The sequence below is a fragment of the Rissa tridactyla genome, chromosome 2 (genome assembly GCF_028500815.1).
Source record: "Rissa tridactyla isolate bRisTri1 chromosome 2, bRisTri1.patW.cur.20221130, whole genome shotgun sequence".
In the NCBI taxonomy this organism is placed as follows: Eukaryota; Metazoa; Chordata; class Aves; order Charadriiformes; family Laridae; genus Rissa; species Rissa tridactyla.
Genome location: NC_071467.1, coordinates 789,272 through 816,902, shown reverse-complemented (window position 1 = coordinate 816,902; position 27,631 = coordinate 789,272). Strand labels below are relative to the sequence as shown.

At 54.3% G+C, this 27,631-nt stretch overlaps 1 protein-coding gene across 5 annotated transcripts in view; it reads left to right on the top strand.

The window, feature by feature from the left end:
- The window catches only part of ARHGAP39 (Rho GTPase activating protein 39), a 161,883-nt gene extending 134,389 nt beyond the window's left edge, over nt 1–27,494 (top strand). For 4 of the 5 annotated variants that reach the window (XM_054192203.1, XM_054192201.1, XM_054192202.1 and 1 more), the window contains 8 exons: nt 10,049–11,456; nt 17,186–17,747; nt 20,194–20,286; nt 23,741–23,814; nt 25,903–26,102; nt 26,543–26,634; nt 26,743–26,912; nt 27,281–27,494. In XM_054192203.1, coding sequence (XP_054048178.1) covers nt 10,049–11,456; nt 17,186–17,747; nt 20,194–20,286; nt 23,741–23,814; nt 25,903–26,102; nt 26,543–26,634; nt 26,743–26,912; nt 27,281–27,475 — 2,794 coding nt within the window. In that variant the 3' untranslated portion in view covers nt 27,476–27,494. The remainder of the gene's footprint in view (nt 1–10,048; nt 11,457–17,185; nt 17,748–20,193; nt 20,287–23,740; nt 23,815–25,902; nt 26,103–26,542; nt 26,635–26,742; nt 26,913–27,280) is intronic. The other variant, XM_054192204.1, reaches the window with a different exon arrangement.
- Nucleotides 27,495–27,631: the final 137 nt, after the last annotated feature.

Genomic DNA, 27,631 nt, shown 5'->3' with positions numbered 1-27,631 from the left:
GGACGGGGTGGGGGGGGATTTTAGCCTGTCGGCCTATCCCCCGATTTAGTTCTAAATTAGTAAAAAAAAAATTGAGTTTTCTGGTGCCTTTTGCGTGATTGTAGAGGCTGGATGGCTGTCCTAAGGATGGTTTCCTAGCTGGAAAATTTAGAAGGGATCATCGGAGGCTTCCATTTGGATCCCGGACATCTTCTAGGCTTGCTGCGGAGAGCAGGCAGGCTCTTTTTCCCGGCTCCCCCTCTTCGCCTGCATTTATAGGAAGATATTTGTGTTTGGGGGGCGGGGAGCGGCGTGGGGCAGCGCGCCAGGTACCGGGAGCGTTTGGTTTTTTTTGCCGTCGGCTCATCGCTGACCCCGGAGCATCGCAGCGGGATGCGCTTGGCGCGGCAGCCGGTGGTACCCAACTGGGAGGAGGAGAGCGGGGCTGAGCCGCATCCCGCATCCCTCATCCCCATCCCCAGGGAATTGACGTGGTTCCAGTTGAGCACCAGATCCTGGGAGGGCCGGGGGGGGAACTTAAAGCTCCGGAGGGCGGTGGAAAGGCACGGGGGAGGAGATGCGCCCGGCTCCCGCGGCCCGGGGAGGAAGGTGAGGAAGAGCGAGGGCACGGGGATGGCTGGGTACGACCCGGGGATGGTTCTTGGGGACATGGCAGGGCGGTGGCGGGGTGCCCAGTGATCCCGTGCTTTTCCAGTGTCTGCGAGCCTTCAGAGGACGTTGGAAACCAATACATTTGAATTAATGATTCAAACGAAGGGCTTTTTTTCCTTCCCCCCCTGGAAGGGGGAAACCCGTTTAATCCTGGCGCTGAATTATAGTCTTCATCTGCGAAGCCCAAATCGCCCTGGGACAAGCAAACGTATCTGGAAAAAAATGGGAGTATTTGGGTAGGTTTTGTGAATATTCTTGCTTTTAAATCCCCTTTGGAGAAGCGTTGCAGTATCATTCCTTTAAAAGCCAGAACAACGTCGTTAAAATAATTGCAGTTAAGCCCAGCTGTGACCCGTGCTTTTATTCACTGCTCCTGCCTTGATTTAATGTCGCTGCCAATCGACGACGTTAAAGGCGTCGTGGCAGAAAGCACGAGCGTAGGGAATAATTTCGCTTGCCGTGAGTGTTTTTAAAGCAAATAGAGCTGGGGATGGTTTTGATTATTGCAAGGCATCGAAATAATTCTCATTTAAATGTCAGGGATGGTGTCGCCGCCCGCCCGCCGCAGGGACGCGGCGCAGGGGGAGGATTTCTTGCATTTCTCCAGCAGGAGCAACCGGAATTCAAGCAATTCCTGGGCGAGGGAGGTGGGGGAGCGTGCAGGGAGCGGAGATTTCTCCTCTCACCTCCTCCGTTGACTTTCCGAAGGCTGGAAGAAGGTCGGGGGAAGGGGTATTTGAGCGGGGAGGGAGGATTTAAGAGCGTAAGGCGCTCGAGTGCTTTGGGGGAAAAAAAAAAATAAAAATCCACCCCTTAAATAAATGCCGCGGTTCAGTCGGCGGAAATTATGCAAATTTGCAAAGAAATTGATTTCGCCGATAGAAGATTAGAGGGATTTGGGAAGCAGCTTGTCGTGGAAATGTACTCGGAGTCGTAAGTCAAACCTTGCCTTCCCCGTGAGGAGAAAATAGCCAGGGCAACCCGGTGCCCAGCCGGAGAGAGCAGAAATACTTTGAATTTCTGGAGGATCTCCCATGCCAGGAGGGTGCCAAGCCTCGGCGGGGCTCGCCCTCCCTTGCAGCATCGCTTTTCGTGTATTGGAGTGACGGAGCAATCCGTGGCTGCGGCGATTTGGCCGCAAATGCTCCTTTTCGCAGGCAGAAAATTCAATTTAGTCTGTAGCGATGCCTTCTAGCGTTCAGCAATAATCCAGGGCGGCACGATGGAGGCTTTCAGGTTTATCGGTGGCTGTTACTTAATATTTTGATTGAAAGCTCTACCTTGGCTAGATGATTGGACGGGCAGGGCTGCTCCGCGGGGATTTTTATCTGTAGCCGCTTGTTGCCAGATGCAGGCTGCTGGCTGAAATATTAATGCAAGTGGCGAATCCGGGAATTAATGAGGTGCTTTCACCTGGTTTGAGTTAAAGCACCTGGACTTAGGACGGATTCGTGTCCCTATGGGGACGGTGGAAGAGCGGAAGCGTGGTTCTCTGCGGAGCATCACTTGGTGCTCATCTCTTCGTGCTGGTGTCCCCTCCTTTTAGCTGAAGAGGTAGAGGAACGCCAGCAGGTTGATCTCCCCTAGCTTTGGAGATGTTTTGCTCTTTCACAAATAACTGCCGATTCAGGAGAGCGGCCTTTGCGGTCCCCCCGCCGTCACCTTGGTGCACCTGAGGGGCTTTGGGGACACCTTCTGCGTGACCCCGCTCTGCCAGAGGTCCCCAGCAGAAAAAGCAGGAGGAGATGGGCCTTGATGACACCAAGGTGACACACTGATGGCAGCTTGTGCCGCTCCAGCAGCGTCGCTTTGCTGAGTATTGTCGGGGCTTTCCAAGGTTGCTGATATTTTTAGGGTGGTGACTGTTAATCACGCCTTCGGGGACATTTGGCATTACAGCCTTTAATGACGCCTTCTGCCACGCTACTTAAAAGCAAGCAAGACCCTCAACCTCATCTCCAAAAACAAAGCGTCCACGGATGGGGCTGGAGTTTCAATGACTCGTCTGTGTGTAATAGAAAAATGTGGGGAAAGGAGTATCAGAAAAGAGAGGGGTAACAAGGACTTGGGCTCTCAGGTGGCCCTGGAGCAGACAGCAAAGACCTTGGCTCGCAGTGGTCCACCCATGAGGTTTGGGGGACCCCAAGGAGGCAGCTGGAGTCTCCCCTTCCTCTGTGATGGGCTGCAAATCGCTAACGAGCCAATACGGTCTCATCCCAGGTTAGAAAATTAATTGGAGAAACCAGTTTCTGGGCAGTAGTGGGAGGTGGTTTCTGATGCTCGTGGCTTGTGGTCACATCTGAAACCAGAAACTATTTCTTTACCCACGTCGTAGAGACGGAACTGGCTAACAGGAGAACAATTTGCTTGGTCCCGTCCCACCACAAGGTCCATAATGTTGCTTATCCTTCCCTCGTGCGACGACTCTTGCCATTGAAAGCAAATGGAGGACGCGAGGAGGTGCCAAGAGGAGCTGTGAGATTTGGTGTAGGGTTGCAAAGACCTTGGAGATGTCTGTGGGCAGTGTCCTCTGCTCTTGAGGAACGAGTCCGGCACAGACGTGGGTTAGTTGCGTGCCACCCAGTGGGTGACGGTGCAAGATCCAGACCATGAGATGCAGAAAACCTGATGATAATTTCCACAAAGTTCTGCTTTGACGTGCCAAAGCTGGGCTGCGCAAGCGGCGGTGGATACCCGCCCCACGTTAACGAGCAGAAGATAACGTCCATCGCTTGGTGACTCAAAGAGCTTCTCCCATGGGTCAGGAACGTTGCTTGCAAATGATTAAGAACCCAGAGGCAGATGGTGCTCACAGCAGGACCCCCGGCACGAGCAGCTCCGGGTGGGACACGCTGCCTGGCTCTGCTGGGGATGCTCGCAGACTCTTCTGCTTTCTGGCCTCGAAAGCTTTGGGAGTCTGTATATAAAAAGTAGCTTATTGATGAAGATTAATGACCTTCAGATGGGCAGAGGAGGAAGAGCAGAAGAAACGGGGAGCAACCGAGGGCTTATGGAGCCCTTTTAGGGGAGGAGACCCCCGCAGAAGCTGCATCCTGCAGGGAAGCAGTTGCGTGTATAAACCGGAATTAACAAATAGACTCTCGATAGATTTTTGCAATTCTATTTCAATCTCAAAACAGGCATTTCAGTCATTTTAACCGTCAGAAGCCCGTACGTTCCTGTACTCCCTGCCTACGGCAGCGGAGGTTTTTTTTACTCGTTTGTTCACGTGAAGAATGAAGCCAAGTTCTGCCTCGTTGGGTTTTGTGGGGTTTGGGGTGATTGTAGGAAGAGCTAAGAGCGTCTGCAGGCAACAACCACCCTCCTGCAGCCGCTCCAGACTGTGGGGTGCCACCACCTCCTTGGGTTTCTGCCCTTGTATTCAGAGGGTCCATTAGACCCTCGGCAGTGAGCGATGGCATCCCTGTGCGTTAACCATCAGAGCGGCCACACGGCGTTTCCCACCTCTGCCTTGGCCACGCTGCCTCGGTTCCTCCTCAACAGGCCCCGGGTGATGCCACGTTGGCCAAGACCTTTGGCCAAGACCCTCGCATGTGGTCTGGGCAGGAAAAGCAGCACGTGCAGGAGCAGATCAAGAGGTTGCTTTCCATTTCCATTAGTTGGAAATCAAGCTTGCAGGGGTTTTCGCTTTGGTAGGCTGAAGGCTAAAGAAATTGGATAATAGATTAGATAAATCTGATAAAAGCAGAGTGCAGGAACCAAAAGAAGATGCTCGAATTGCTCCAAAACACAGAGCCTGCCCACCAGCCGCATATATGCTTACATTTAATGGGAAAGCCAGCACTGGAAGAATCAAAAAGCCTGTGAGGAACCCAGGACTGGTCCCCCGCAGCCCCGTGGGATGAGCAGGAATGTCCTGATCCAGCAGCTCTGCCGCATCGCTCCAGGTCTGATTGCCCTGGCTCCTGCCCAGCCTTGGCCCGATTATCTATCGCTCCGTCTTCTGGTTCATCATCCTCAAGATGCAAGTCCCCATCTGTCCTGGTGGCTGCTCAGCCGCGGTCCTAACCGGTGGCATGAGCCAGAGGGGAGGTGACAAGGATGTGCTGGGTAGCACAGGGTGGGTTAAGCGACCCGGCCTGTAATTAGTGCAGTTCATAACCGTGGTGAAAATAAATGAATGTCCTCTGTGGTCGGATAATTGATGAAGGAAGAGAAGACCTCGTTTAGGATCCATGCAGCAGCAGGAAGGTTTGTTTCTGGTGGGATTGTAATCGTAGAATCATAGAATCATTTAGGTTGGAAAAGACCCTTGGGATCATCGAGTCCAACCATCAACTCCACTCTACAAAGCCCTTCTTGCCCCATCACGCTGCTTCCAGACTCACCACCCTGGTCTTTTCAGTGCTGGTGGGACATCTGCCCGTTAATGATGGAGCAGGCAGGGGATGAAATAGGTCCTTGGTGCTCTCCATAGCGGATCTATCTTCTCCCCTCACTCATCATTTGAGGTGGTTGATGTGGGGCGATGCGGCCAAACGTTTCTTGGCATTTCTGACCTATCAAGGCTTTCCTTCATCCTCCTCCCCTGATTGTTTGTGCTCTCCAGGGCATGCTCCTAGGGTTGTGGAGTGAGTTTTGGGGGTCTGGAAGGGCTTGATGAGTGGTTGAGATCCAACAACCAGTCTGGAGGGACCCAAACTCATGCAGATCTTCAACGGCAAGAAGCTGGCAGGAGGCTCAAGTCCACGGGAGCTTGGAAGGCTGCTGAAGAAAGGGAAGGAAGAAGTTGTTCCCCACATCCTGTGGAGCGAGGACAAAGTCGTGGGCAAGCAAAAAGCAGGGTGCTGAGAGATGGTGGAGCCCCATGCAGGGAGATATTTATATATGCCTCGTTGTGGGCATTTTTCTGCAAAACTCGGTGATTGGACTCACTCCACCTTTTCCTGAAGGACAGAAAGGACAAGTGGCTGTGAAAAAATAACTGAGAATGAAAGAGGAATAAACTGGGAGAGCAGCCTGTGCTCCCAGACGTGTCACAGACGGTGCCTTCGGTATCTTCTGTGCCAACGTGGGACTCGGCGAGGAACCGGTAACACGATGTGCTTCTCTGTGCTTTGGAGACACCAGCAAACCCCAGCTCAGATCCCTCCTGCCAGACGGGAGATGCTTTTACCTCCATAAAAGCCACCTCTGCTCTTCCTCCTGAGCGTCCCCTGCCTTGATGGCACCTCCCAAGGACTTGAAACGTGGATTGAGCAGATGAAAAACCTCTGTGAGTTGGGATGATCCATGTGCCAGGTCATGCAGGGGCAGAAGAGCCTCTTCTTGCAGAACCCCTCAACCAGTGGCTATGAAGTCTTCTGGATAAGGTGGAAAAGAGCAGGGAGAACTGGGGTAGCAAAGAGGAAAATCAAAGCGTGGTCTTAAACAGGTAGACCTGGGAAAGGCAGCGTGAGGTGGCCAGAGCTGGTGGCTCTGCTGCCCTCTCGAAGAAACAAGGAGCCATCTTCAACCTTCAGGACACGATGCAGAAGATCTCCCTGTAGACGTGCTTCCACGAAAGCAGGAGAGAAGGTTTAATTCTTGTTTAGTGTGGTAACACGGCATAAGGAGAGCTGCCTCCAGCTCTCGGAATCCATGAGATCCAGAGAGCGGTGGGTGGGGAGAAGGGTGCGTCGGACAATACGTCAATGGGACGTTTTGGCACCAGAACTGGAGCCAAGGCTGGTGGGCTGCTCAGCGTGACCTCTGAGAGCTGTGCTGGCAGTGAGGCATCTGGAGATGGTGCCTGCTGCCAAAAAGGAGTGGGAAGGCCCTCTTCTGCTGGGCACCAGCCTCCCTCATCTCTGGGATTTCATCGTGAGAAGAGGCTCTAATCGATGAAAAGGCTGTGGGACCCTCCTACCTTCAGGTCACCACGATCAAGAGATCGAGTACGGAGTTGGCAGTAACTCAAGAGTCTCGTACTCTCGACAGCTTCATGCGGATGGGAGTAGAAACGTGAGCCAACTCTTGGGCTAACTTTTCACGGTGTGAGGTCATTGTGTCCTTCATTGGAGACGCCGCGGGTTGAGATGGCCCTGGAGAACAGACGTGAGCCAGGTGACAAGATGGCAGCCGGTGGTGTCCGGCTCCTGCCCTTCCCAACCAACAGGCACATTTCCCACTAACGAGCTCCGTGGAGCCCAGGAGAAGGGTTGGTCACCAAAGGTCACCCAACGTTTGGGGGAGATCAAGGTGCAAACCACATCCTTGGTGTTACCTGCAGTTTGGGGAGTGATGGGGGCATCTCTGTCCAGCTCCGACGTCACATCCCGCTGCTGGCAGATTTGTTTCCTGGCTCTTGCCCAAGCTTATGATGGTGTTCGGAAATTATTTTCTCCTACTTCCCCATCTGACAGCAGCATGCTGGCAAGGGGGTGGGCAACGTCCCAACCGAAGTGACAACTGCCTTTGAGGCTGGAGCAGAGTCAATATGTCCAAGGCTGAAGCCCAAGCTGGGCTGCAGTTTTGCTCCTCACAGTGTTTTTGGTTGGACTCGATGATCTCAAAGGTCCTTTCCAACCATGAAGGTTCTATGATTCTATTTGACACTGTATTTTGTGAGGAGGTGGTAGCCGGGAGTTGGTCCAAGCCTTGATGTCCGCCCTCCTGTAGAGGGGCATTTATTTCCACGGTGGATGATCCACTGGTTCGGAGCTACTCCAGGAGAGGTGGACTCAGTTGAAGAGGGTTGAGTTGCTCCCCAACCCTTGGACTTTCTTGTTCGTCCCAGGACACTCAGCAGCCCAGGTGGAACCCAGCCAGCCTTGCCCAGGTGGTGCACAGCTCCCTGCAACCCACTCCCGAGGAGTTAATCCTGCAGGGCCGAGGTTATCCTGAAATTATAATTATTTCTGCCCATGAATTATTAATAAAGAGGGGGAAAAAACCCCTCTGATTCATTGCCAATTGCAGTTAGGGTTGAAACGGAGAACCTACGGATGAGCTGCTGGAGCATCGGTGATGAGAAACCCAACTTTGTGGGGACATGTTGTCATTCGGAGATGTTACCCACCAGGACGATCAACTGCTTTAATGAGAATGTGGACTTTGGGTAGCGGTGAAGGAGGTCTCCTCCTGGCTCTGGTTGGAGGCTCCAGAGGTTTTTTCACTTGTGGATGAGTTGGTCTCCGCTGAGCCCTGCTCGGGTGAGCTCCTGGCGCGCTCGGCGTGTTGCCTGCCTCAGCTTTCACCCCTGCTCGCACCAGGAATCACAGAATCAGAGAATGGTTTAGGGTGGAAGGGACCCTAGGGATCATCTAGTCCCAACCCCCTGCCCTGGGCAGGGACATCTTTGACTAGACCAGGTTGCTCCGAGCCCCGTCCAACCTGGCCTTGAACCCCTCCAGGGATGGGGCAGCCACAGCTTCTCTGGGCAACCTGGGCCAGGGGCTCACCACCCTCACAGCAAAGGATTTCCTCCTCAGATCTCATCCCAATCTCCCCTCTTTCAGTGGAAAATCATCCCCCCTCGTCCCATGGCTCCCCTCCCTGCTCCAGAGTCCCTCCCCAGCTTTCCCGGAGCCCCTTGAGGGACTGGAAGGGGCTGGAAGGTCTCCCCGGAGCCTTCTCTTCTCCAGGCTGAGCCCCCCCAGCTCTCTCAGCCTGTCCTCCCAGCAGAGGGGCTCCAGCCCTCCCGGCATCTCCGGGGCCTCCTCCGGCCCCACTCCAACAGGTCCATGTCCTTCTTGTGCTGAGGACTCCAGAGCTGGTCACAGCACTCCAGGTGGAGTCTCACAAGAGTGGAACAGAGGGGCAGAATCCCCTCCCTCGACCTGCTGCCCACGCTTCTTTTGATGCAACCCAGGATACGGTTGGCTTCCTGGGCTGCCTGTTGGGTGACAATTTGGGGATGATTATTCACATCTTAGAATGAAGAAGGTCCCCGTTGGCGCTTGTGCACATGCGCATGTCGTACGTATGAAAAAACGCGTGGCGTAATTTCCATCCCGACGCCGCACGGGTTTGGGGTGTGCGGGTGGCCTCTGCAAGTCACACACCACCAAGAGGCTGTAGGATGCTCCACGTCGAAAGAATGTCAGCGGAAGTTTGCAGGGCGTCATCCCACGGGATGAGAAGTGGCTGAGGGACGCAGTGAGCTTGAGCGTCAAGAAAAAGAAGCCGTGGGCATCCACCACCACCGCTCCGGCTCCCGCTTGCCTCCCTGTGGGCATCGTGCACATCCTCGCATCCGTGCTGAGATGCTCATCCCATCTGGGGCTGTCTCTAGGGCTTTTTTCAGTGATGAAGGGGATGGAGGGCAGCTCCTCTCGCCTCTGTGGTGCTTGTCCTCCACCCCTTTGGAGACCGAGGTGTCCATGCATCGTGTGGGTTTAGGCAGATGGCTGAGCTGTCCCTCCCCTCCCTGCCCCACATGTCGGTGTTCCACTTCGGTGCTACCAGAAGTAGCTGCCCCACGGCCTTGGGGTACAAGGCAACGGGGGTTCGCGCTTCATGGGGCTGGGACATCTCTACACAGGTCAGGGTTGTGTTTTCAAGCCCTTTTTGAACTATTTACCATCCCCACAGGAGCCAAACCACAGGCAGGGGCTCATTCCCCTGCCCCGTCCCCCCACCGTGGGCTCCCTCTGCGTCAGAGGGGGCAAAGTCTGACGGTTTTTGCCTTCAACTTCTTTTTAAACGATGCTCGGGATTGTTGTATTTTCTTGGTTTTTAACATAACCCAACTCCAGCTGGGGACTGGAGGAGGGTGTTAATCCCGGGCCGGGGGCTGGATGGAGCGGGTGAGATGGGTTAATGCCGGGTGCTGCGAGGAATGGAAAGCAAGAAGAGGTGGGAGAGATGGGGCTGTGCGGAGGCGGCTTCTCCCTCTTGCCCTGGGATGGGACAACCCCGGCAAGGGGCCGGTTCCCAGGTGGGGACCATGGTGGGGTCAGTCCCTGCTTCCTGCAAGGACCGCGTTCCCAAAACACCCATGAAACTGTCACCCAACGTACACCTACCCCAAGGGTTGTCACCAACGCTTGGCCGTGCTCGCTCCTCCATCACCGTTCAGCTCCAAGAAGCACCAAGATAGGAGCGGGGAGGGCTGATTCAGGGCTGTCTCCTAGGCAAGTGCTCCAAGGGGTGTCATGGCTTTTCGGGGCTTGGCTTTCCAGCCTGCGCATCCTTCGTGCACCCCGGGGGTTGCTGAGGTCGGTGTGGGTTTGTTCCACTGCCTGTGGGACAGTTGCAATGCCCTGGTTTCACCATCGCCGACGTGGTCTTCACCTGATGGGAGAGGCTTGGGGTGGTTGGGCGTGTCCATCCGTTGGGTTCTGCTGTAGTCGAGGGTCTGGGAGGTCCCAGGGAAGCGATATGGGAGTGTCTGTCCGTCTGTGGGCATGGGGGGCTTGGAACGCTGATGGCGGCGCTGTGTTTCTCCCCGCAGGACATCGTCCCTGCGATGGAACGCCGGCACCAAGGAGCGGATGCTGATCAAGGTGACCGACCGCGAGCCCAGCTTCCTCATGCACCAAGGCAACGGCTACGCGCCCGAAAACCAACCGGGCACCCGTTCCCGGCGACCCTCGGGGGGCCAACAGTCGCCCAACCTGCAAACCTTCACCCCTGACGCCGACAACTCGGTTTTCTTCCCCGAGAGGAAGCAGTCGCCCTTCTTGAAGAGGGCTGAGCACGTGGGCAGCTGCTCGCCGCTGCTTGGCCGGGGGGACTCCTTCTGCTCCCCGCTCCAAGCCCAGCACCGCAAGCACTCCAGCGAGTCGCAACCCTCCTCGCCCCGCTACGCCTACGAGCCCCCCCTCTACGAGGAACCCCCCATGGAGTACCAGGCTCCCATCTACGACGAACCCCCCGTGGACATGCAGTACGAAGCCAGCGGGAGCTACAAAGCCGGCTCGCCCCAGAAATCGCCCATCCGTAAACCTCACCCCTTCCTCCAATCGCCCAAGCAAGGCTCCAACTCGCCCTACCAGCAGTTGGTGCTCACCAAACAGAAGTGTCCCGACCGGTTCATGAGCCTGGAGTACAGCCCTGCCGGCAAGGAGTACGTCAGGCAACTGGTCTACGTCGAGCAGTCGGGCTCCAGCCCCAAGATGAAGACGGGGTTGAGGCACAAATATTCCCCCAACCCCATCGGCGGCTCCTACTCACTGCAGCACAGCCCTTGCCTGGTCCGGGACCAACGCTTGGAGATCAAATCGGGTGACTACAGCAGCATGGAGGGACCCGACTTCTGCCCTGGCCCAACGGGTGGTCAGGTGGCCCAGGGCGAGGACTCCATGTCGTGGTCCAGCCAACAGGACACCTTGTCCTCCACCGGCTACTCGCCCTCCACCAGAAAGAGGAAAAGCCGAAAGCCTTCCCTATCCCACGACCCCAACGCTTCCTCCACGGACGGCTCAGGGGACCGGGAGGTGTTGGGCGAGCAGATGCTGGGGGAGGAACGAGCCACCCCGGGACCCAACAGGTCACCGATGAACCGTACGGAGAGCAAGGCGGCGGAGGCGGAGGCGGCGCGGGGCTTCCCCGAACCTTTCCTGGCACAAGCCCGCCTGGCTTGGGAAGCCCAGCAAGCCCACTACCACATGAAGCAACGGAGCAGCTGGGATTCCCAAAAGGACGGTTCGGGCTACGAGAGCGACGGTGCCCTCCCTTTGCCCATGCCAGGTCCGGTGGTGCGAGCCTTCAGCGAGGATGAGGCGTTGGCGCAGCAGGAGAACAAGCACTGGAAGAGGAACACCTTCGAGAAGCTGGGCTTCCCCCAGATCCTGCTGGAGAAGAGCGTCTCCGTGCAGACCAACCTGGCCTCCCCCGAGCCCTACCTGCATCCATCTCAGGTAATGTCTTCGGGGATGTCCTCGGCGTTGGGGGGCTTCACCGCGTGCCCCACGCCACCAACCCCCACCCCGTCATGCAGCATCTCCTCAGGCGCCACGCCGGGTTGGGCAGGCCACCCCAACATGGCAGCGCGATGTTCTCAACCACCCTCCTTCTTCTTGTAAAGGCGGTTTAAATCCCTGCCTCCGCTGCAGATCCAGCGGGATGGTCCCCGGGGCGATTCCTAGCCACCGAGTTGCCAGCACAGGCACCTCAGCCCTGTGGTGTGGCTTCAGGAGCTGCTTCTCCTCCCTTGGTCTGGTTGCTGCTTGGTGGGACCCAGCTCTTGGACCCCGAGCACCCGCCCAGCTCCCAGGGGAGCCTCAAGCACCCGTTCCCAGCTGTGCTGGGTGCTCCCGGCACACACGCGGGGTTCATGTGCTTTGCAGTAACTCCTCTCCTTGCGTTTCACGTCCCGGCAGCCTCGGATGGTGGCAGTGCAGGAGATTTCTCTTTACCAATCCCGTGACAGCTCAGTCCCGGGCTTCGTAGCATCCTCCAAGAGCGCTGGATTCCGGGGACGCCCAAAATGCCACGTCTGGTCCCCATCCAGCCGGAGGAGATGCGTGAGCAGGGATGTCCCCTCCGCAGAGCGAGGGGAGATGGCATGGCCTAGAGGGGGTTAAGAGCATCGAGAAAACCATCCCCGTTCCACGCGTTCCACCTGCTTCGGTTTTCACCGCGGTTTTTGGCCAGAAATGAGGGGTTTCTCGCCAGATTGTTCCCAGCCGTATCGGTTCGAGGTGACGGAGTGGCGCCGCTGGCCCTTGGCTTTCGCCGTGAGCAGGAACGTGCAGCCCCACGTTTGAGTTGAGGTCTTGACCCACCACCCCAGCTCCAGCCATTCAAGTGCTGGTTGAACCCATCACCGGGCCCACCAGGAACTCCAAGGCAATTTCCAGTTACAGCAAGACTTTTTCCCAGTAAAGACTGAAAGTAAGTTGAGGAGTTTTGTCCCTCTGGTGCGGACTGTCCCATCTGATCGCAGGCAGCACCCCCACGCAGGTCCTATCTCAGTCTCCTCCTTGGCACATCGGGATTGGTGGCGCTGCCCACCTGGCTGCCGGATTTGCTTTCTCATAGAAGCTGGTCCATAGCAAGCTGGTTCCTCAAAGAAGCTGGTCCTTGGCAAGCTGATCCCTCAAAACCTTGGAATGAAACAGCCAGAAGCACACCATCTTTCCAGGATCTGTTTCCCAGGGTTCTGAGCTGCCCGTCCCCTCTCTGGTCATAGAATCATGAAATGGTTTGGGTTGGAAGGGACCTTAAAGATCATCTAGTTCCAACCCTAGATGGTTGGAACGTCTTTAACTAGCCCAGGTTGCTCCAAGCCCCGTCCAACCTGGCCTTGAACCCCTCCAGGGATGGGGCAGCCACAGCTTCTCCGGGCAACCTGGGCCAGGGGCTCACCACCCTCACAGCCAAGAATTTCTTCCTCAGATCTCACCTAAATCTTCCCTCTTTGAGTTTAAAACCGTTCTCCCTTCTCCTATCACTAGGTCCTGAAGACCTCTCCTGCCCCAAGCTCCCATCCCAGAGGATGCCATAGACCATCCTTGAGATGGTGTAGCCCTACTGCTGGTGATAGCCCCTCATGGGCTCTGACCTGGACCTGCTGGAGCTGTTCCATCCCCTGTCCCCATCTTCCATCTCATCAGATGTTTTCCATCAGCAGCTCCAGGCTTCTGGCTTTCAGCTCTCATGGTCTTTCCTCTCCCAGCATCCGACATCCAAAATCTGCCCTTCTGACCTGCAGTGTCCCACTCTGGCCAAGGACAGTGATGCTGCCCATGTTCCTGTGGCCAGACGAGCCCGTAGATGGGCTGTGGGGAGGTGAAGACAAGGGTTTCTGGAGGAAGACCACTTGATTTGCTTTTGGATGCACCAAGCGTTGATGTAAGGACGCTAGGAAAGGCTATAATGGGTTTGGAAAAATGGATGATGATGCCATGTGCGAGGATAGTTTCCCTGGTGAGAGCAATCCAACCTGGAAAACTGCCTAGAAGATGAGCTTGGTATCAGCAAGGAGGAGGAAGACCCTGGACATGGACCTGGGAAACAAAAAATAATCTGGAAAATGCTTTTTTGCCCATGGGAATGTGCAAGGAAAGCGGGGGGGCGTTGCATCCAAAAGCAGCAGAAGACACTTCCAAGTTTCCCCAAGCACTCGGTGCTGCACGAGGAGGTTCAAACCCAAAACCGGAGAGCTCCAAATCCACTTTGGATGCTCACGGTGGCCAGGAGGAATAGCTGCCACCTTTAGTGATCCTGTGCCTCTGCGTGGAGCTCGGGATGTGATGGGACTCTTCCAGGTTTTGGTTGGACTCTTCTCCACTGCCCGGGCGTTTCTGTCTGGTTGACCCTGTCTGATGTTGTCCTTAAGCTCAGAGACACCCGTTCCAGGAAGAGGTGGTGGGACACTGGCTCAGGTTGCCCAGAGAAGTTGGGGATGCCCCATCATTGGAAGTGCTCAAGGCCAGGTTGGACAAGCTTTTGAGCAACCTGGTCTAGTGGGAAATGCTCCTTCCCATGGGAGAGGGGTCGGACTCAATGATCTTTGAAGGTCCCTCCCAACCCAAACCATTCGATGATCATGTCTAAGATTGTCACGTGGTTTTAATTTGGTTTCTTAACGCTCCCATCAGTTGGGGAACCTTCAACATTGGTTGAAGCAGAAGCCCCTTGTTGGTGGGCCCAGACCTGCATCTGGCCCTGGCGGGGGACCTTTGTGCAGAGGGTTGTCACGCTGTCCGTGACGGCAAGACGTGCCAGAAACGAAGAAGAAAACAGGAGCAAAATGGCACTGGGGATTACATGCAGGGAGACACGGAGACCTGGCAGAGGAGAAAAGGACACAGGAGATGTGACGGGGCGGCACGAGCGACGGGGACGTGCCCGGTGTCACCAGCGTTGTTTCCCCACATTGGCCACGCGCTGGGGTGCATCCGAGCCCCGTCCACGTGCCACCAGGACCTTCTTCCTCCACAGAATGCTTGAGTTTGAACTGGAAAGATGGTCACCCCATGGGACGGGCAGTGGCAGCCCCCTGTCAGGAGATTCACGCCCAATTATTTATCTCCTTGTTGTAGCCCTAGGCTTCCCCCAAGTTCGTTTAGGACTGTGCTAATTAGGGCTGAAGCTAATTTTATATTGGTCCTAGCAGCAGAAGATCCATCACATTTTGCTGCCTGGGTCACTCCCCAGCCTGACCACGCTGTCCACTGGGGTGGACTTGGCTGGAGAAGGCTGATGGCCCCAGCCAACATGGTCCTTTGCTTCTCCTTGGGTGGCCTGGACGAACAACGTGGCTGTGGCCCAGCTCGTGGGCTGGTTTTTGGAAGAGCCACGGCAGCGGTGGCTTCTGAGCGAGAAGCCTTAGAGCAACCGCTGCATCTCCTTCCACCCAGAAAGCCCCACGTGCCTTCAGCTGAGCAGCAGGTTGGAAGACACAGAAGGACCTTTTGGGGGATGTGGCCTCCATAGAAACGGCGGGGCTGGGTCCCTTGAGGGGTGAAGCTCCCGTGTCCCCATGGCCAGGTCCCTGCCATCGTCACCGCGGTGCAAGACGGGAGCTGAGCGGCGTCAATGGAGAGAGAAGACCTCAACACTGGGAAGGGATGAGTTGTTGAGCGAGGAGACAAGAAACGTGACTTGTTTGAAGAAGCAGAAGCTCGGTTGCCTACCAGTAACTCTGGTGGTTCTTTGGGTGGCTTCCCTGTCCCCTCCTGGACTTGCCACCTCCATGTGGCCCTGGCTCTTTCCACCTTGGTTCTGCCTCCTGCTTTTCTTCTTCTGTTCCTCATCTAAAGCCCAGTCCCAAGGCCATGGCACTGCTGCAGTCACCTTGTGCATGGTCCCTGCTTGGGGCCACCAAGGTGGTTCCCCCGCGCATGGTGGGGACAGCAACGTCACCTCTGGATGGTGTGGCATGTCCTTCCCTGCCACAGGAAGGGCCCGCCTCCTGCCTGGCCACAGGTCACATCCCCAGGGCCACCAAACCCCAGTGATGCTGGCCCGGAAGAGGGAGCTGACACACAATGAAGCCACATTGGCTGGCTGCAGGACCAGGGACCATCAACCTTCTCCATCCCAAGTGTCCTCGTTTGCCTTTCTCCATGCTGGGCACCAGCTTTTTGGATGTCCCTCCATCTCCTGGGGTGATATCCATAAGCCGCGCTGGTTCCAGTTCCAGTAGTAGAAGGACACTCGTCTGCAAGGGTCCCCTTTGCTCTGCAGAGGTCCTTCCCGGCTGGGTGCTCTGCAGGCGAGGTTAGATCCTGGGCAGCTTGTGTCCCTCTGCACGTGGGATGTAAAGAAACAACATCCATGTGGCTCATGGCTTGGAGGAGCCACCAGCCTCTTCATGGGTACGTGGCCGCTGGAGAACCACACTTGAACGTGACTTTGGGGAGAGGAGGTTATATGGAGGGCTGGTTACAGGTGAGTGTGTCCCCTCCATGGTGTGGACACCCAACGAAGGACTGGTGGGGCCTGAAGCCACTCGCCCTTTGCTTCCCTCACACTAGTAACAGCCACCAGCTTCTTCTGGCCATGACTGCAAAGGCTGAGTCACCAGGGTGCCAGGCGCGAAGGGAGCCCAGCACGTTCGCTTTTGGGCAGCTTCGCTTATCCCCGCTGGTCCCCTCCCTCCTGATCCTGATTGATGCCACGACCCGTCTTGGCCTCTGGCACCAGGCTGGCTCCACTTGCCCATGATGGGATTGAGGAGCAGCTCCTTGGAGAGGATGTAGCTTTGGGTGCAAGCGTGGGGCGACCTCTTAATGCTGCAACGGTTGGTTGGTTGGTTGGTTGGTTGGTTGGTTGGTTTCTTGGTTTGTTGGTTGGTTGGTTTGATGCTTGCTTGGTTGATTGATTGATTGGTTGGTTGACTGGTTGGTTGGTTGGTTGATTGGTTGGTTGGTTTGATGATTGGTTGCTTGGTTGCTTGGTTGGCTGGTTGGTTGGTTGGTTGGTTGGTTGGTTCATTGGTTGGTTGGTTTGGTGATTGGTTGCTTGGTTGATTGTTTGCTTGGCTGGTTGCTTTGATTGATGGTTGGTTGGTTGGTTGGTTTGATGCTTGATTGGTTGGTTGGTTGGTTGGTTTGATCGTTGGTTGGCTGGTTGGTTGGTTGGTGGGTGGGTTTGTTGGTGGGTTTGTTGGCTGGGCTGGTTGGTTTGTTGGTTTATTGGTTGATTGGTTGGTTTGATGGTTGGGTGGTTGGTTGGTTTGATGCTGGGTTGATTGGTTTGATGCTTGGTTGGTTGGTTGGTTGCTTGACTGGTTGGTTGGTTGGTTTGATGGTTGATTGGTTGGTTTCTTGGTTGGTTGGATGGTTGGTTGGATGGTTGGTTGGTTGACTGGTTGGTTTGTTTGTTGGTTGGTTGGTTGGCTGGTTGGTTGCTGGTTTGTTGGTTGGTTGGTTGGATGGTTGGTTGGTTGACTGGTTGGTTGGTTGGTTGGTTGACTGGTTGGTTGGTTTGTTGGTTGGTTGGTTGGCTGGTTGGTTGCTGGTTTGTTGGTTGGATGGTTGGTTGGTTGACTGGTTGGTTGGTTGGTTGGTTGACTGGTTGGTTGGTTGGTTGATTGGTTGGTTGATTTGATGGTTGGTTGGTTGGTTGATTGGTTGGTTGGATGGACGGTGCAGCCATGCTGTCAGTAACATTGCCTTGTCTGGCTGTTGTCTCCTAGTCGGAGGATCTCGGTGCCTGCGCCCAGTTCGAGAGCAGCAGACAGACCAGGAACATGATGCCTAGCGCCAGCTGTGTCTTCCCCACCTTCAACCTGCGGAAGCCCTCCTCGGAGACGGACATTGAGAACTGGGCCTCCAAGCACTTCAACAAGCACACCCAAGGGCTCTTCCGCAGGAAGGTGTCCATCGCCAACATGCTGGCCTGGAGCAGCGAGTCCATCAAGAAACCCATGATCATGACCAACGACCGCAACGTCAAGAAAGAGGCGTGCGAGATATTTAAACTGATTCAGATGTACATGGGGGACCGGCGGGCCAAGACGGACCAGCTCAACGTGGCCTTGGAGATCGCCACCAAAGGCTGGAGCATGCAGGGTCTGAGAGACGAGCTCTACATCCAGCTGTGCCGGCAGACCACCGAGAACTTCCGTTACGAGAGCCTGGCCCGGGGCTGGGAGCTCATGGCCATTTGTTTGGCCTTTTTCCCACCCACTCCCAAATTTCATTCCTACCTAGAAGGATATATTTACAGGCACATGGATCCAGTGAATGACACTAAAGGTAAGAGAGAAACCGCTGCCCGGTGGCTTTGGTCCCTGCTGATGTTGACACCCGTTTGATTTATGATAATTTTATTCCTTTCCCCTGCGTATTCATGAGTCTCCTTGTTGGAAGGTGGGTGAGGAACTCATCCAAGAGCCCTCCCGCAGGTGCAGCGAGCGCGGCGGTGCCTTTTCCGCCGTCCTTTCTTTCCTCCCCGGCACACGGAAATCCAGCATGAGACCCGACGCGAAATGAGCTTTGACACCTTTGCTGCAGGCTCGGCGTCACCTCTACGGGGGGTGGCCATAAGCGAGAGGTCCCATGACTTCTCCTGGCCCGGGAGGACACCTTTAGAGGTATCCCTTCCAACCCAAACCATTCTCTGATTCTGTGATTCCACCGTCACCATCATCATCTCCATCTCCAGATGCTTCTTCTGGCTTCTCGAGTAGCTTTGGATCCAAAAAAATACCATGCTGGAAGGGGACCCAGCTTGATTCCCGGGTGGATTTTGGTCATGGTAGATAGAAGAGACATAAATTTTGGCTATTTGACCCCAAATGGGTGGGAATTCAGGAGCCCCTCACCATTCCTGGGCTTGGCCATCCCTTCTTCACCGCTGGTGCCGTCTTGTGGGTGGTGGGATCCAGTCTGGCAGGATCAGGTCACAGCTGGAAGGGTTGGGTATCTCCACAACCCATGGGTTGGTTGCCATCTCCCAGTGGGTGATGGTTGAGGCAGAGGTGGGGGTCCCAGATTTCCACCGTTGGCCAGGAACCCTTGGGAGATGGTCCTCGAATCGCTCTGGTTGGTTTTGGGTGCCCTTGGGGCGGGGGGGGGCTGTGTGGGAGGGGTGTGGGGGACACCGGCGTCACATGGCGCCGTGGTGGGTCTTGGGGACAAGAAGAGATGAACCCAACCGAGGTGACCACGGGGAAAGGCGTGGGGCGGCGGAGAAAGCCCCGTGAGCGTCCCCAAGGGCGGTGGGACGGGATGGGCCGGGGGCTGCCCGTGTGTCCCCCCCGCCCCGGGTCCTGCCGGCAGCAGAGGTGTCAAGGTCATTTCACCGCCGTCGCCGCGCTCACGCCGGATTGGGCGAATGGGCGGCGACAGCGGGTGCTCGGCCAGGAGAGGTGTCCGTCCCCCCCGCCCCCCCCGGCAGCAGCGGTGCCCGCGCTCAGCCCCCGCCACCGCCACACGACTGGGATTTAGCCTTTGTTTTCGTCGGCATTTTTTTGTTTCTAATTTTGGTTTCGGTTTTATTTTCGTTTTTATTTTCACTAGTTTCGTTTGATTGTCGTTTTTTATTTCGATCGTTTTCAGTTTTATTTCATTTTCACTTGATTTGGGTTTATTTTCATTTTCATTCTTTAATTATTTTTTATTTTCATGTGCATTTCCTTTTTCATTTTCATTTCGATGTTATTTATTCTTTTATTCCCATTTCCATTTATTTTATTTTTTCATTTTCAGTTTTATTTGCATTTTCATTTTATTGATTTTTTTTAGTGTCACCTTTATTTTATTTATTTTGCATTTTCATTTCCATTTTCTGTTGTCTTTTATTTTTGTTTTCATTTAACCTAGTTTTAGTTTTATTTCTATTTGTTTTTCTATTTCTAGTTTATCTATTTTTATTTTCACTTTCATTTATTTTTATTTCATTTTTTCTTCTTATTTGCTTTTTTATTTTTATTGTAATTTTATTTTTTAATTTCATTTTAATTCTCATTTTCGTTTTCTTTTTATTTTATTTTCAATTTCATTTTCATTTTGGATTTCATTTTCTGTTTTTACTTTCTTTTATTTTTATTTTTATTTTCGTTTTCATTTAATTAATATTTACTTTTGTTTCCATTTCAGTTTCGATTTTATTTATTTTCCTTTTTATTTTGTTTAATTTTTCTTTTCATTTTCATTTGCTTTTGTCTTTTATTTGAATTATTTGAATTTTTTGAATATTATTTGGATTTTAATTTTTAATTTCATTTTCATTCTCTTTTTCTTTTTCATTTTTTCTTTTTCTTTTTCTTTTTTCTTTTTCTTTTCTTTTTTCTTTTTCTTTTTCTTTTTTCTTTTTCTTTTTTCTTTTTCTTTTGCTTTTTCTTTTTCCTTCTCTTTTTCTTTTTTCTTTTTCTTTTTCCTTCTCTTTTTCTTTTTTCTTTTTCTTTTTCCTTTTCTTTTTCTTTTTTCTTTCTTTTTTCTTTTTCTTTTTCTTTTTCTTTTTCTTTTTCTTCTTTTTCTTTTTCTTTTATTTTCATTTCACTTTCATTCTGTTGCATTTTTATTGCCATTTCCGTTCTCTTTTGGTTTCCCTTTTCACGTTATTTTGGCGGTTCCATTTATCATTCCCGTGTGCATTTTCGTTTCTCTTCCCATCCCAAGCCCCCCTTTTCGTTTCCCCCCGTCCCCCCTTCCCCGTCCCCCCCCCCCTTTTGTCTTCATCGCTTTGTTTGTTTCCCAGTGACCCAGCACATTAAAGAAATCCTGGAAAGGACCAATAAGAAGAAATCCAAATTGAGAAAGAAACCCAAGCCCTATATCGAAGAGCACGATGGTAGGGGCCGTGTCACCGCTCGCTTGGGGCTTCTTTCTCCGGGCCCCCGCTGGCCACCCCCCCTGTGTGTCCCCCGCGTCCCCGCCCCAGCTCCCGCCTCTGCTCGCTGCCGGGGGGCTGCGCGTGCCGGTGGGGGGCGCGGAGGGGGGCGTGGAGGGCCCAAAATAGGGTTTTCCTAGAGGTAGAGCGCGGCGTAACGCACCCGGGACTAGACGTTACAGAGTCCAGAAACAGCCGATATCTGGGAGGGGGGGTTATATGTTATATAGAATGTTATATATAAATATATAATAGCCTATATTTCATAAAAATATATATATAATTTATATATAATGTCGTATATGTTATGATCGATTTATATCTAACATATATTTTATATAAATATATATATAATTTATATATGATGTCATCTGTACGATTAATGATTTTTTTATATAATGGCCTGCATTTTATATAAATACATAGATAAGTTATATATAACATCATATATATCATTATCAATTTATAGATATCATCTATTTCATATAAACATGTATCTTTCATATCTATAAATCATATATATTATTATAGATTTTTATATACTAGCGTATATTTTGTAGAAATATATATAATAGCGTATATTTCATAGAAAATATATAAAGCAGATTAAATAAATATATAGCGTATCCAATAAAACATTTAATATAAGACTACCGTAAGTATAGAACTAATAACTATAGAAATGTAGACCATTCTATACGGTGCTATAGATAAACACACATAACGTTATGTATAATTATATATATAACGCATTCTATATAATATTTTATCAAAAATGCCGTATATAATATTATATAAATAATATAAATAATGTCCAAACTGAGAATATGACGTATAAAATTATACATAAATACATAGAACCCTATATATAATCATATATACCATTCTATATAATATTTTATCAAAATATAATATTGCGTAATATCATATAAATAATATAAACCGCGTATCGGTGGAGAATATTGGCTATAACGGTATAGATAAAGGCACATAACATTATAGATAATTATATATACCATTCTATATGATGTTTTTATAAAAAAAATACAGTATATAGTGTGATATCAATAATAGAAGTCGTGGATAAACAGGTAATATTAGATCTGATGCTATAAATATCGGCCACGGAATCACGGAATATCAACCACAGAATCGTAAATATATAATGTTATATATAACGTTACCTCCAAGTATATAACATTATATATGAATATATTTTATATCAAAATATAAATTTAATAGTCGTTAACAAGGTGAGGGGGGCGGGGTTAAGGAGGAGTTTAATTAAGCGGAGCCACGTAGAAGCTGCTGATGGGTTTTCTGGACGATTAATGGGTGGCCCCGAGGTGGCCCCGACCATCCTTGGTGACGTGGCCAACACCAGCAGGGCCGGGGGCTGGTGGGCGGGGGGACACAGGGGACGTGGGATGAGCCCCTTTTCCCAACATCCCTCTGGGTTTTGGCTTGGGGAGGGTGAGGGTTTGCCGGGAATCGGCGATCGGAGGGAGGTGCCGGTGAAGGCTCAACGACCCGAATGAAACCAAGAGGTTCTCAGTGCGAGATGAGGGACCTCAACCAGGAGCCCCGGCGATGGTGGGGCTGGGACCTGGAGCTGGTGGGGGGGGGGAGTGGAGGACCCCAAGAGATGGTTTTAACGGCGTCCATGACTTAAGGTCACTCTTCAGTATCTTCATCGATGACATAGATGGTGGCATCAAGTGCTCCCTCAGCCAGTTTGGAGATGACACCAAGCTGAGTGGTGGGGTTGAGCCACCTGAGGGACCTGGACAAGGTGGAGAAGTGGGGCCCGTGTGAACCTCCTGAGGTTCAACCAGGCCAAGTGCAGGAGCCTGCACCTGTGGGGGGGGGCAACACCCCCCAGTATCCATAACAGGTTGGGGGATGAAGGGATGGAGACTGGAGAAGGACTTGGGGACACTGGTGGGTGACAAATGGGCCATGAGCCAGCGATGTGCGGTCGCAGCCCAGGAAACCAGTCATCTCCTGGGCCGCATCCAAAGAAGCAACCTGGTCTAGTTGAAGATGTCCCTGCTCGTGGTTGGGGGGTGTTGGACTAGATGACCTTCAAAGGTCCCTTCCAACCCAAAACCTTCTGTGGCGCTATGGATGGGGGCTTTGAGGAACCTGATCTAGTTGAAGATGTCCCTGCTCATGGCTGGCGGGGCGGGGGGGGTGGGGTTGGACTAGGTGGTCTTCAAAGGTATCTTCCAACCCAAACTCTTCTCTGAGTCGATGACTCCAGCACGTGGAAAAGGACGGCCACCAGATTTGGGGGGGGGTCACCTGGTGCTGGACATCTCCCAAGCCCCCTCCTTTGGGGTGGCTTCAGCCCCCCTCCTCCCAGAGTACCCAAAAACCATCGGGGAAGCCCTTTGAAGACATCAGGGATGGAGGGAAAAGCAGATGATCCCAATTCCCCGAGTTTGGTTTTAACCAAAAAACATCCGTTGAGTGGTCAGGGCAGCGAGCAGCTTCTGGCCGCCTGTTGTTCTCCAGGAACCCTTTTTTCCTCTCTTTTGCACCAATATTAAATAGAAAAAACACATTTTTTTATCTCCTGGACCGTTCTCACCAGCGTGACGGGTTCGGGATGCTCCGGGATGCCCAACTCTGGTGGCACAAAAGCCACACCGATGGCAGGACCGGTGCTGGCATCATGGTTTCAAAGCTACCAAAGGAGAGAAGGTCCCAGATGATGGAATTTTTTTACTCAGTTTGCCCGTTTTTAGGCTCTTGGGAAGAATTTATGGGGCTCCCAGCATCTTCTGGGGTGATCCAGAAGGTACCAGCAGGTCTCCGGGGTTCTTGGATGTGGAGCATCTCCCTTGGGATGAGCCCGTTGGCAGCTCGGGGGTGCTCCAAGGGTTGAGGGTGCCATCTCCTTGTTGAAGAACAGCAGGAGGAGAGGTCGGCTGATGCGGAGAGGGATGAGGGTGGGAAGCGGTGGCATCAGGAGGAGAGGATGGATGGTGTAGGGGGGGGGGTGACAGCAGAAGCGATGGCTGGGGGGGTGACAAATCAACCCCGAGAGCCGGAGGATGGAGCTGAGGGGGCTCCAAGGCTCCACGTTAGGTGGGTACAAGGACGTGGCTTCTCCAAGGTCTGAGGCTCTCAGGGAGCGGGTTGAGTTATGGGGTCACCACCTGCAAGGTCTTGGCGGGGGGGGGGGACACACCTTGTCCTCCTCAAATCGTCCGTCCCGTCCCGTCCCCCCCCCCCGCCTCCAGGAGTGGCGATGGAGCAGCACAGTATCCCCGGGGGGGGGGAACCCTGACACCCTCCTGGAGCCGGGATGAGTTTCACCCCCTTGGCAGGGGACAGGTCCCCCCTGTGACCCCCACCATGACCCCCCACCTGACACCCTTCCCCCCCCGCTCTCTGTTTTCTCTTCCAGGGGTGGCAATTAGCACTTACGCCAAGTACTGCTACAACAAGCTGCAGAAGGCAGCTCTGACGGGAGCCAAGAAGGTACGGGCCAACCCTTGGGCACAGCGGTGGCCGGGACCACCCGAGGGGCTTCTGAGATTTGGGGATGGGGTCTGGAGGAGGAGGAGGAGGAGGAGGAGGAGGAGGAGGAGGGGGAGGAATGAAGCTGGAGAGCTCTTGGGACAACGCCGTGGGTCGTTCCAGACTCATGATGAGGATGCTCCGGGCATCTCCAGCGTGGTTTGCCCGTCACTGCATTCCTTCTGGGGACCTTCTGTGCACCTTCTGAGGACCCTCTAAGGTCCACCGGGTCCTTCCCAAACCTACCCAGCACCAAGGGCTTAAAGAAATGACCCTGGGAGGAAAAACGTTCCAAGGGTTGGAAAGGAGCCTCCAAGCAGATCCCGTCTCCCCAGCTTTCGGGGTGGGGGTGGTTGGGGGTGCCCCGCCAGCCCCCCCAACTCCTCCAAGGTCACCGTCACCGGGGCAGCTCACCGAGCCGGATCCATCCCTGGGGACACCGCTGCCGTCAGGGTGGCAGCTGATTAATAAAACACCCCAGATAAGGATTAATACACAGCTCGGGGTGATCTTCATGGCCCCACCACCACCGCGGCTGCCTCAGTTTCCCCTTTTTCCTTTCATGGGGATAGAGAGGAGACGGTGGGACCCCTTCTTGGTCGATGGCAGCTTGGCTCCTCCCGGTGACATCTGCCGAGACACAGCCTGGCAGTGGGAGGGGACATGTCACCCACCGGCCTCACCCAGGGGCTCATTGATGGCCGCATCCTGCTGCACACGTCCACCTCTTCTCCATCCCACCACGTATGTCTGCTCCATCCATCACCTCTTCTGCGTCCCACCTCGCACACATCCACTGTGTCCATCCCTTCTACGTCCCACCACAAACACGTCCACTACGTCCATCTCCTCTTCTGCATCCCACCACACACGCGTCCACTACGTCCATCTCCTGCTTCCCACCATACACGTCTGGTGTCCATCTCTTCTTCTGCATCCCACCACGCACGTGTGCTGTGTCCATCTCCTCTTCTTCATCCCACCACACACGTGTCCACTACGTCCATCTTCTGCTTCCCACCATACACATCTGGTGTCCATCTCTTCTTCTGCATCCCACCACGCACGTGTGCTGTGTCCATCTCCTCTTCCACATCCCACCATGCACGTCCACTCCGTCCATCTCCTCTTCTCCATCCCACCATGAACACGTCCGCTGCCTCCATCTCCTCTTCCACACCCCACTATGCATGTCCACTGCAACCATCTCCTCTTCTGCATCCCACCACACACGCGTCCACTGCAACCATCTCCTCTTCTGCATCCCATTACGCACGTGTGCTGTGTCCATCTCCTCTTCCACATCCCACCATGCACGTCTACTGCGTCCATCTCCCCCATCCCACCACGCGCGTCTGCTCCATCCATCACCTCTTCTGCGTCCCACCTCGCACACATCCACTGTGTCCACCCCTTCTGCGTCCCACCACGAACACGTTCGCTGCTTCCATCTCTTCTTCCACATCCCACCACGCACACGTCCACTATGTCCATCTCCTCTTCTGCATCCCACCACGCACGCGTCCACTGCCTCCATCTCCTGCTTCCCACCATACACGTCTGGTGTCCATCTCTTCTTCTGCATCCCACCACGCACGTGTCCACTGCAACCATCTCCTCTTCTGCATCCCACCACGCACGTCTGCTCCATCCATCGCCTCTTCTGCGTCCCTACACGGCTCATTGGTGTAGATGCTCCAGCATGGCCATGGCCCCACGGCAGAGCGTGGGGGTCCTACCAGGCACCATGGGGAGAGTCCCAAGGGCTGGATTTGCTTTGGAGTCCAGTTGGTTGGTGGAGGTTTCAGAGCAGACCTTCTGGTGCGTGGCGCCGCTGGAGAGCTTGGTCAGGTTGGCTTGAGTTCATCCATGGTTCCATCGTCTGTCCCCATCACATGATGGACTTGGGCTCTGGACGCATCATAACCAGACCTGGAGCTCGACCGTGGGGCGCTGGCGTTGAGAAGGACCCCATATGCCCATCCCGGCTGCGGGGACACCGGTCACGGCTCCTGATGACACCGGTGGCCTCTCTTGTCTCTTCTTCAGGGCCTGAAGAAGCCGAACATCGAGGAGATTCGCCACGCCAAGAACGCCGTCTTCAACCCTTCCATGTTCGGCAGCTCGCTGCAGGACATCATCAACATGCAGAAGGAGCGATACCCCGACCGGCAGCTGCCCTGGGTGCAAACCCGCCTCTCCGAGGAGGTCCTGGCGCTCAACGGGGACCAGACCGAGGGCATCTTCAGGTAAAGCCACCTACGGCTGAGGGGACCACCGCCAGGATGGCGGCAACCTGGACCTTCTCACGGAGGAAGCCATGAGTCACCTCGTTACGTGGCAGCTGTCCCCTTCCCCGTGTCCCCATGGGTGCCTTTCTCCTCCTGTGGGGCAGAGAGCAGCCCCCCAACTTCTCCTTGCTCCAAGGCCACGGGGATTTCTCCATGGCAGGGTCATGACCATTCTGTGACGCCCACCATCGCTGGCGTCTGCCCCACATCACAGCAGGATGCCGCATCCCTGTGGGGCAGCAACCAGGTCCCCAAATGGCTCCATCTCCAGCTGATGTCCCCTTTTGGCTCTCCTTGAGCCCCACGTGCACCCATGGGGGACCCCAAAAGCCGTGGGGGGCGTTAGGCAGGTGGATCCCCATCTCTTGCTTGGGGACCGACGTCTCTTCCCCGTGCAGAGTCCCCGGTGACATCGACGAGGTCAACGCGCTCAAGCTGCAGGTGGACCAGTGGAAGATCCCCACCGGCTTGGAGGACCCCCACGTTCCCGGTAGGACCCCGGGGGCGCTGCGTGGGGTACAGAATCGGGCCCTCCACGCTTTCCCCTCCTCGCCGGCCAAGTCTCACATCTCCCCATCTTCTCACCCCACTTTCCCAGCCTCCCTGCTGAAGCTCTGGTACCGGGAGCTGGAGGAACCGCTGATCCCTCACGAGTTTTACGAGCAGTGCATCACCCACTACGAGAACCCCGAGGCGGCCATCGCCGTCGTCCACTCTCTGCCCAGGATCAACAAAATGGTGCTGTGCTACCTCATCCGCTTCCTACAGGTACGGAAAGGACCTCAGCGGGTTCCCCCCCGCTCCCCCCCCCCCCGGGGTCACCTTCCAGCCTGGTTGCCTCTCTGGAGGTGGCATTGGGTTCCCCCAAGTCGATGTGGGGTTACCCACGTGGTGACCCCCATCTCATCCAAGAACTAGGAGGTCCATGTGGTCTCCCCAGGTCGATGTGGGGTTACCCACATGGTGACCTCCATCTTGTCCAAGAACTAGGAGGTTCATGTGGTCCCCCCCAGGTCGATGTGGGGTTACCACATGGTGACCTCCATCTAGTCCAAGAACGAGGAGGTCCGTGTGGTGTGTCCCCCAACCCCCGTCTCCTCCCACCCCGTCACCGTCGCCTTCCTCCCCACCTCCAGGTGTTCGTGCAGCCGGCCAACGTGGCCGTCACCAAGATGGACGTCAATAACCTGGCCATGGTGATGGCCCCCAACTGCCTGCGCTGCCAGTCGGACGACCCGCGGATCATCTTCGAGAACACCCGCAAGGAGATGTCCTTCATCCGGGTGCTCATCCAGCACCTCGACACCAGCTTCATGGAGGGCGTCCTATAGCAGCCGCCAACCGAGTGTCCCCCCCCTGCCGCCGCCCCCCCGCCACCGGCCACCACGAGCCCCCCCTCCCACCCCACTCGGCCGAGGAGCACAAGCCGGACCCCGCCGAAGGAGGGTGCTGGGTGGCACCCGCCCCCCCCCCCCCAGACCCCCCCC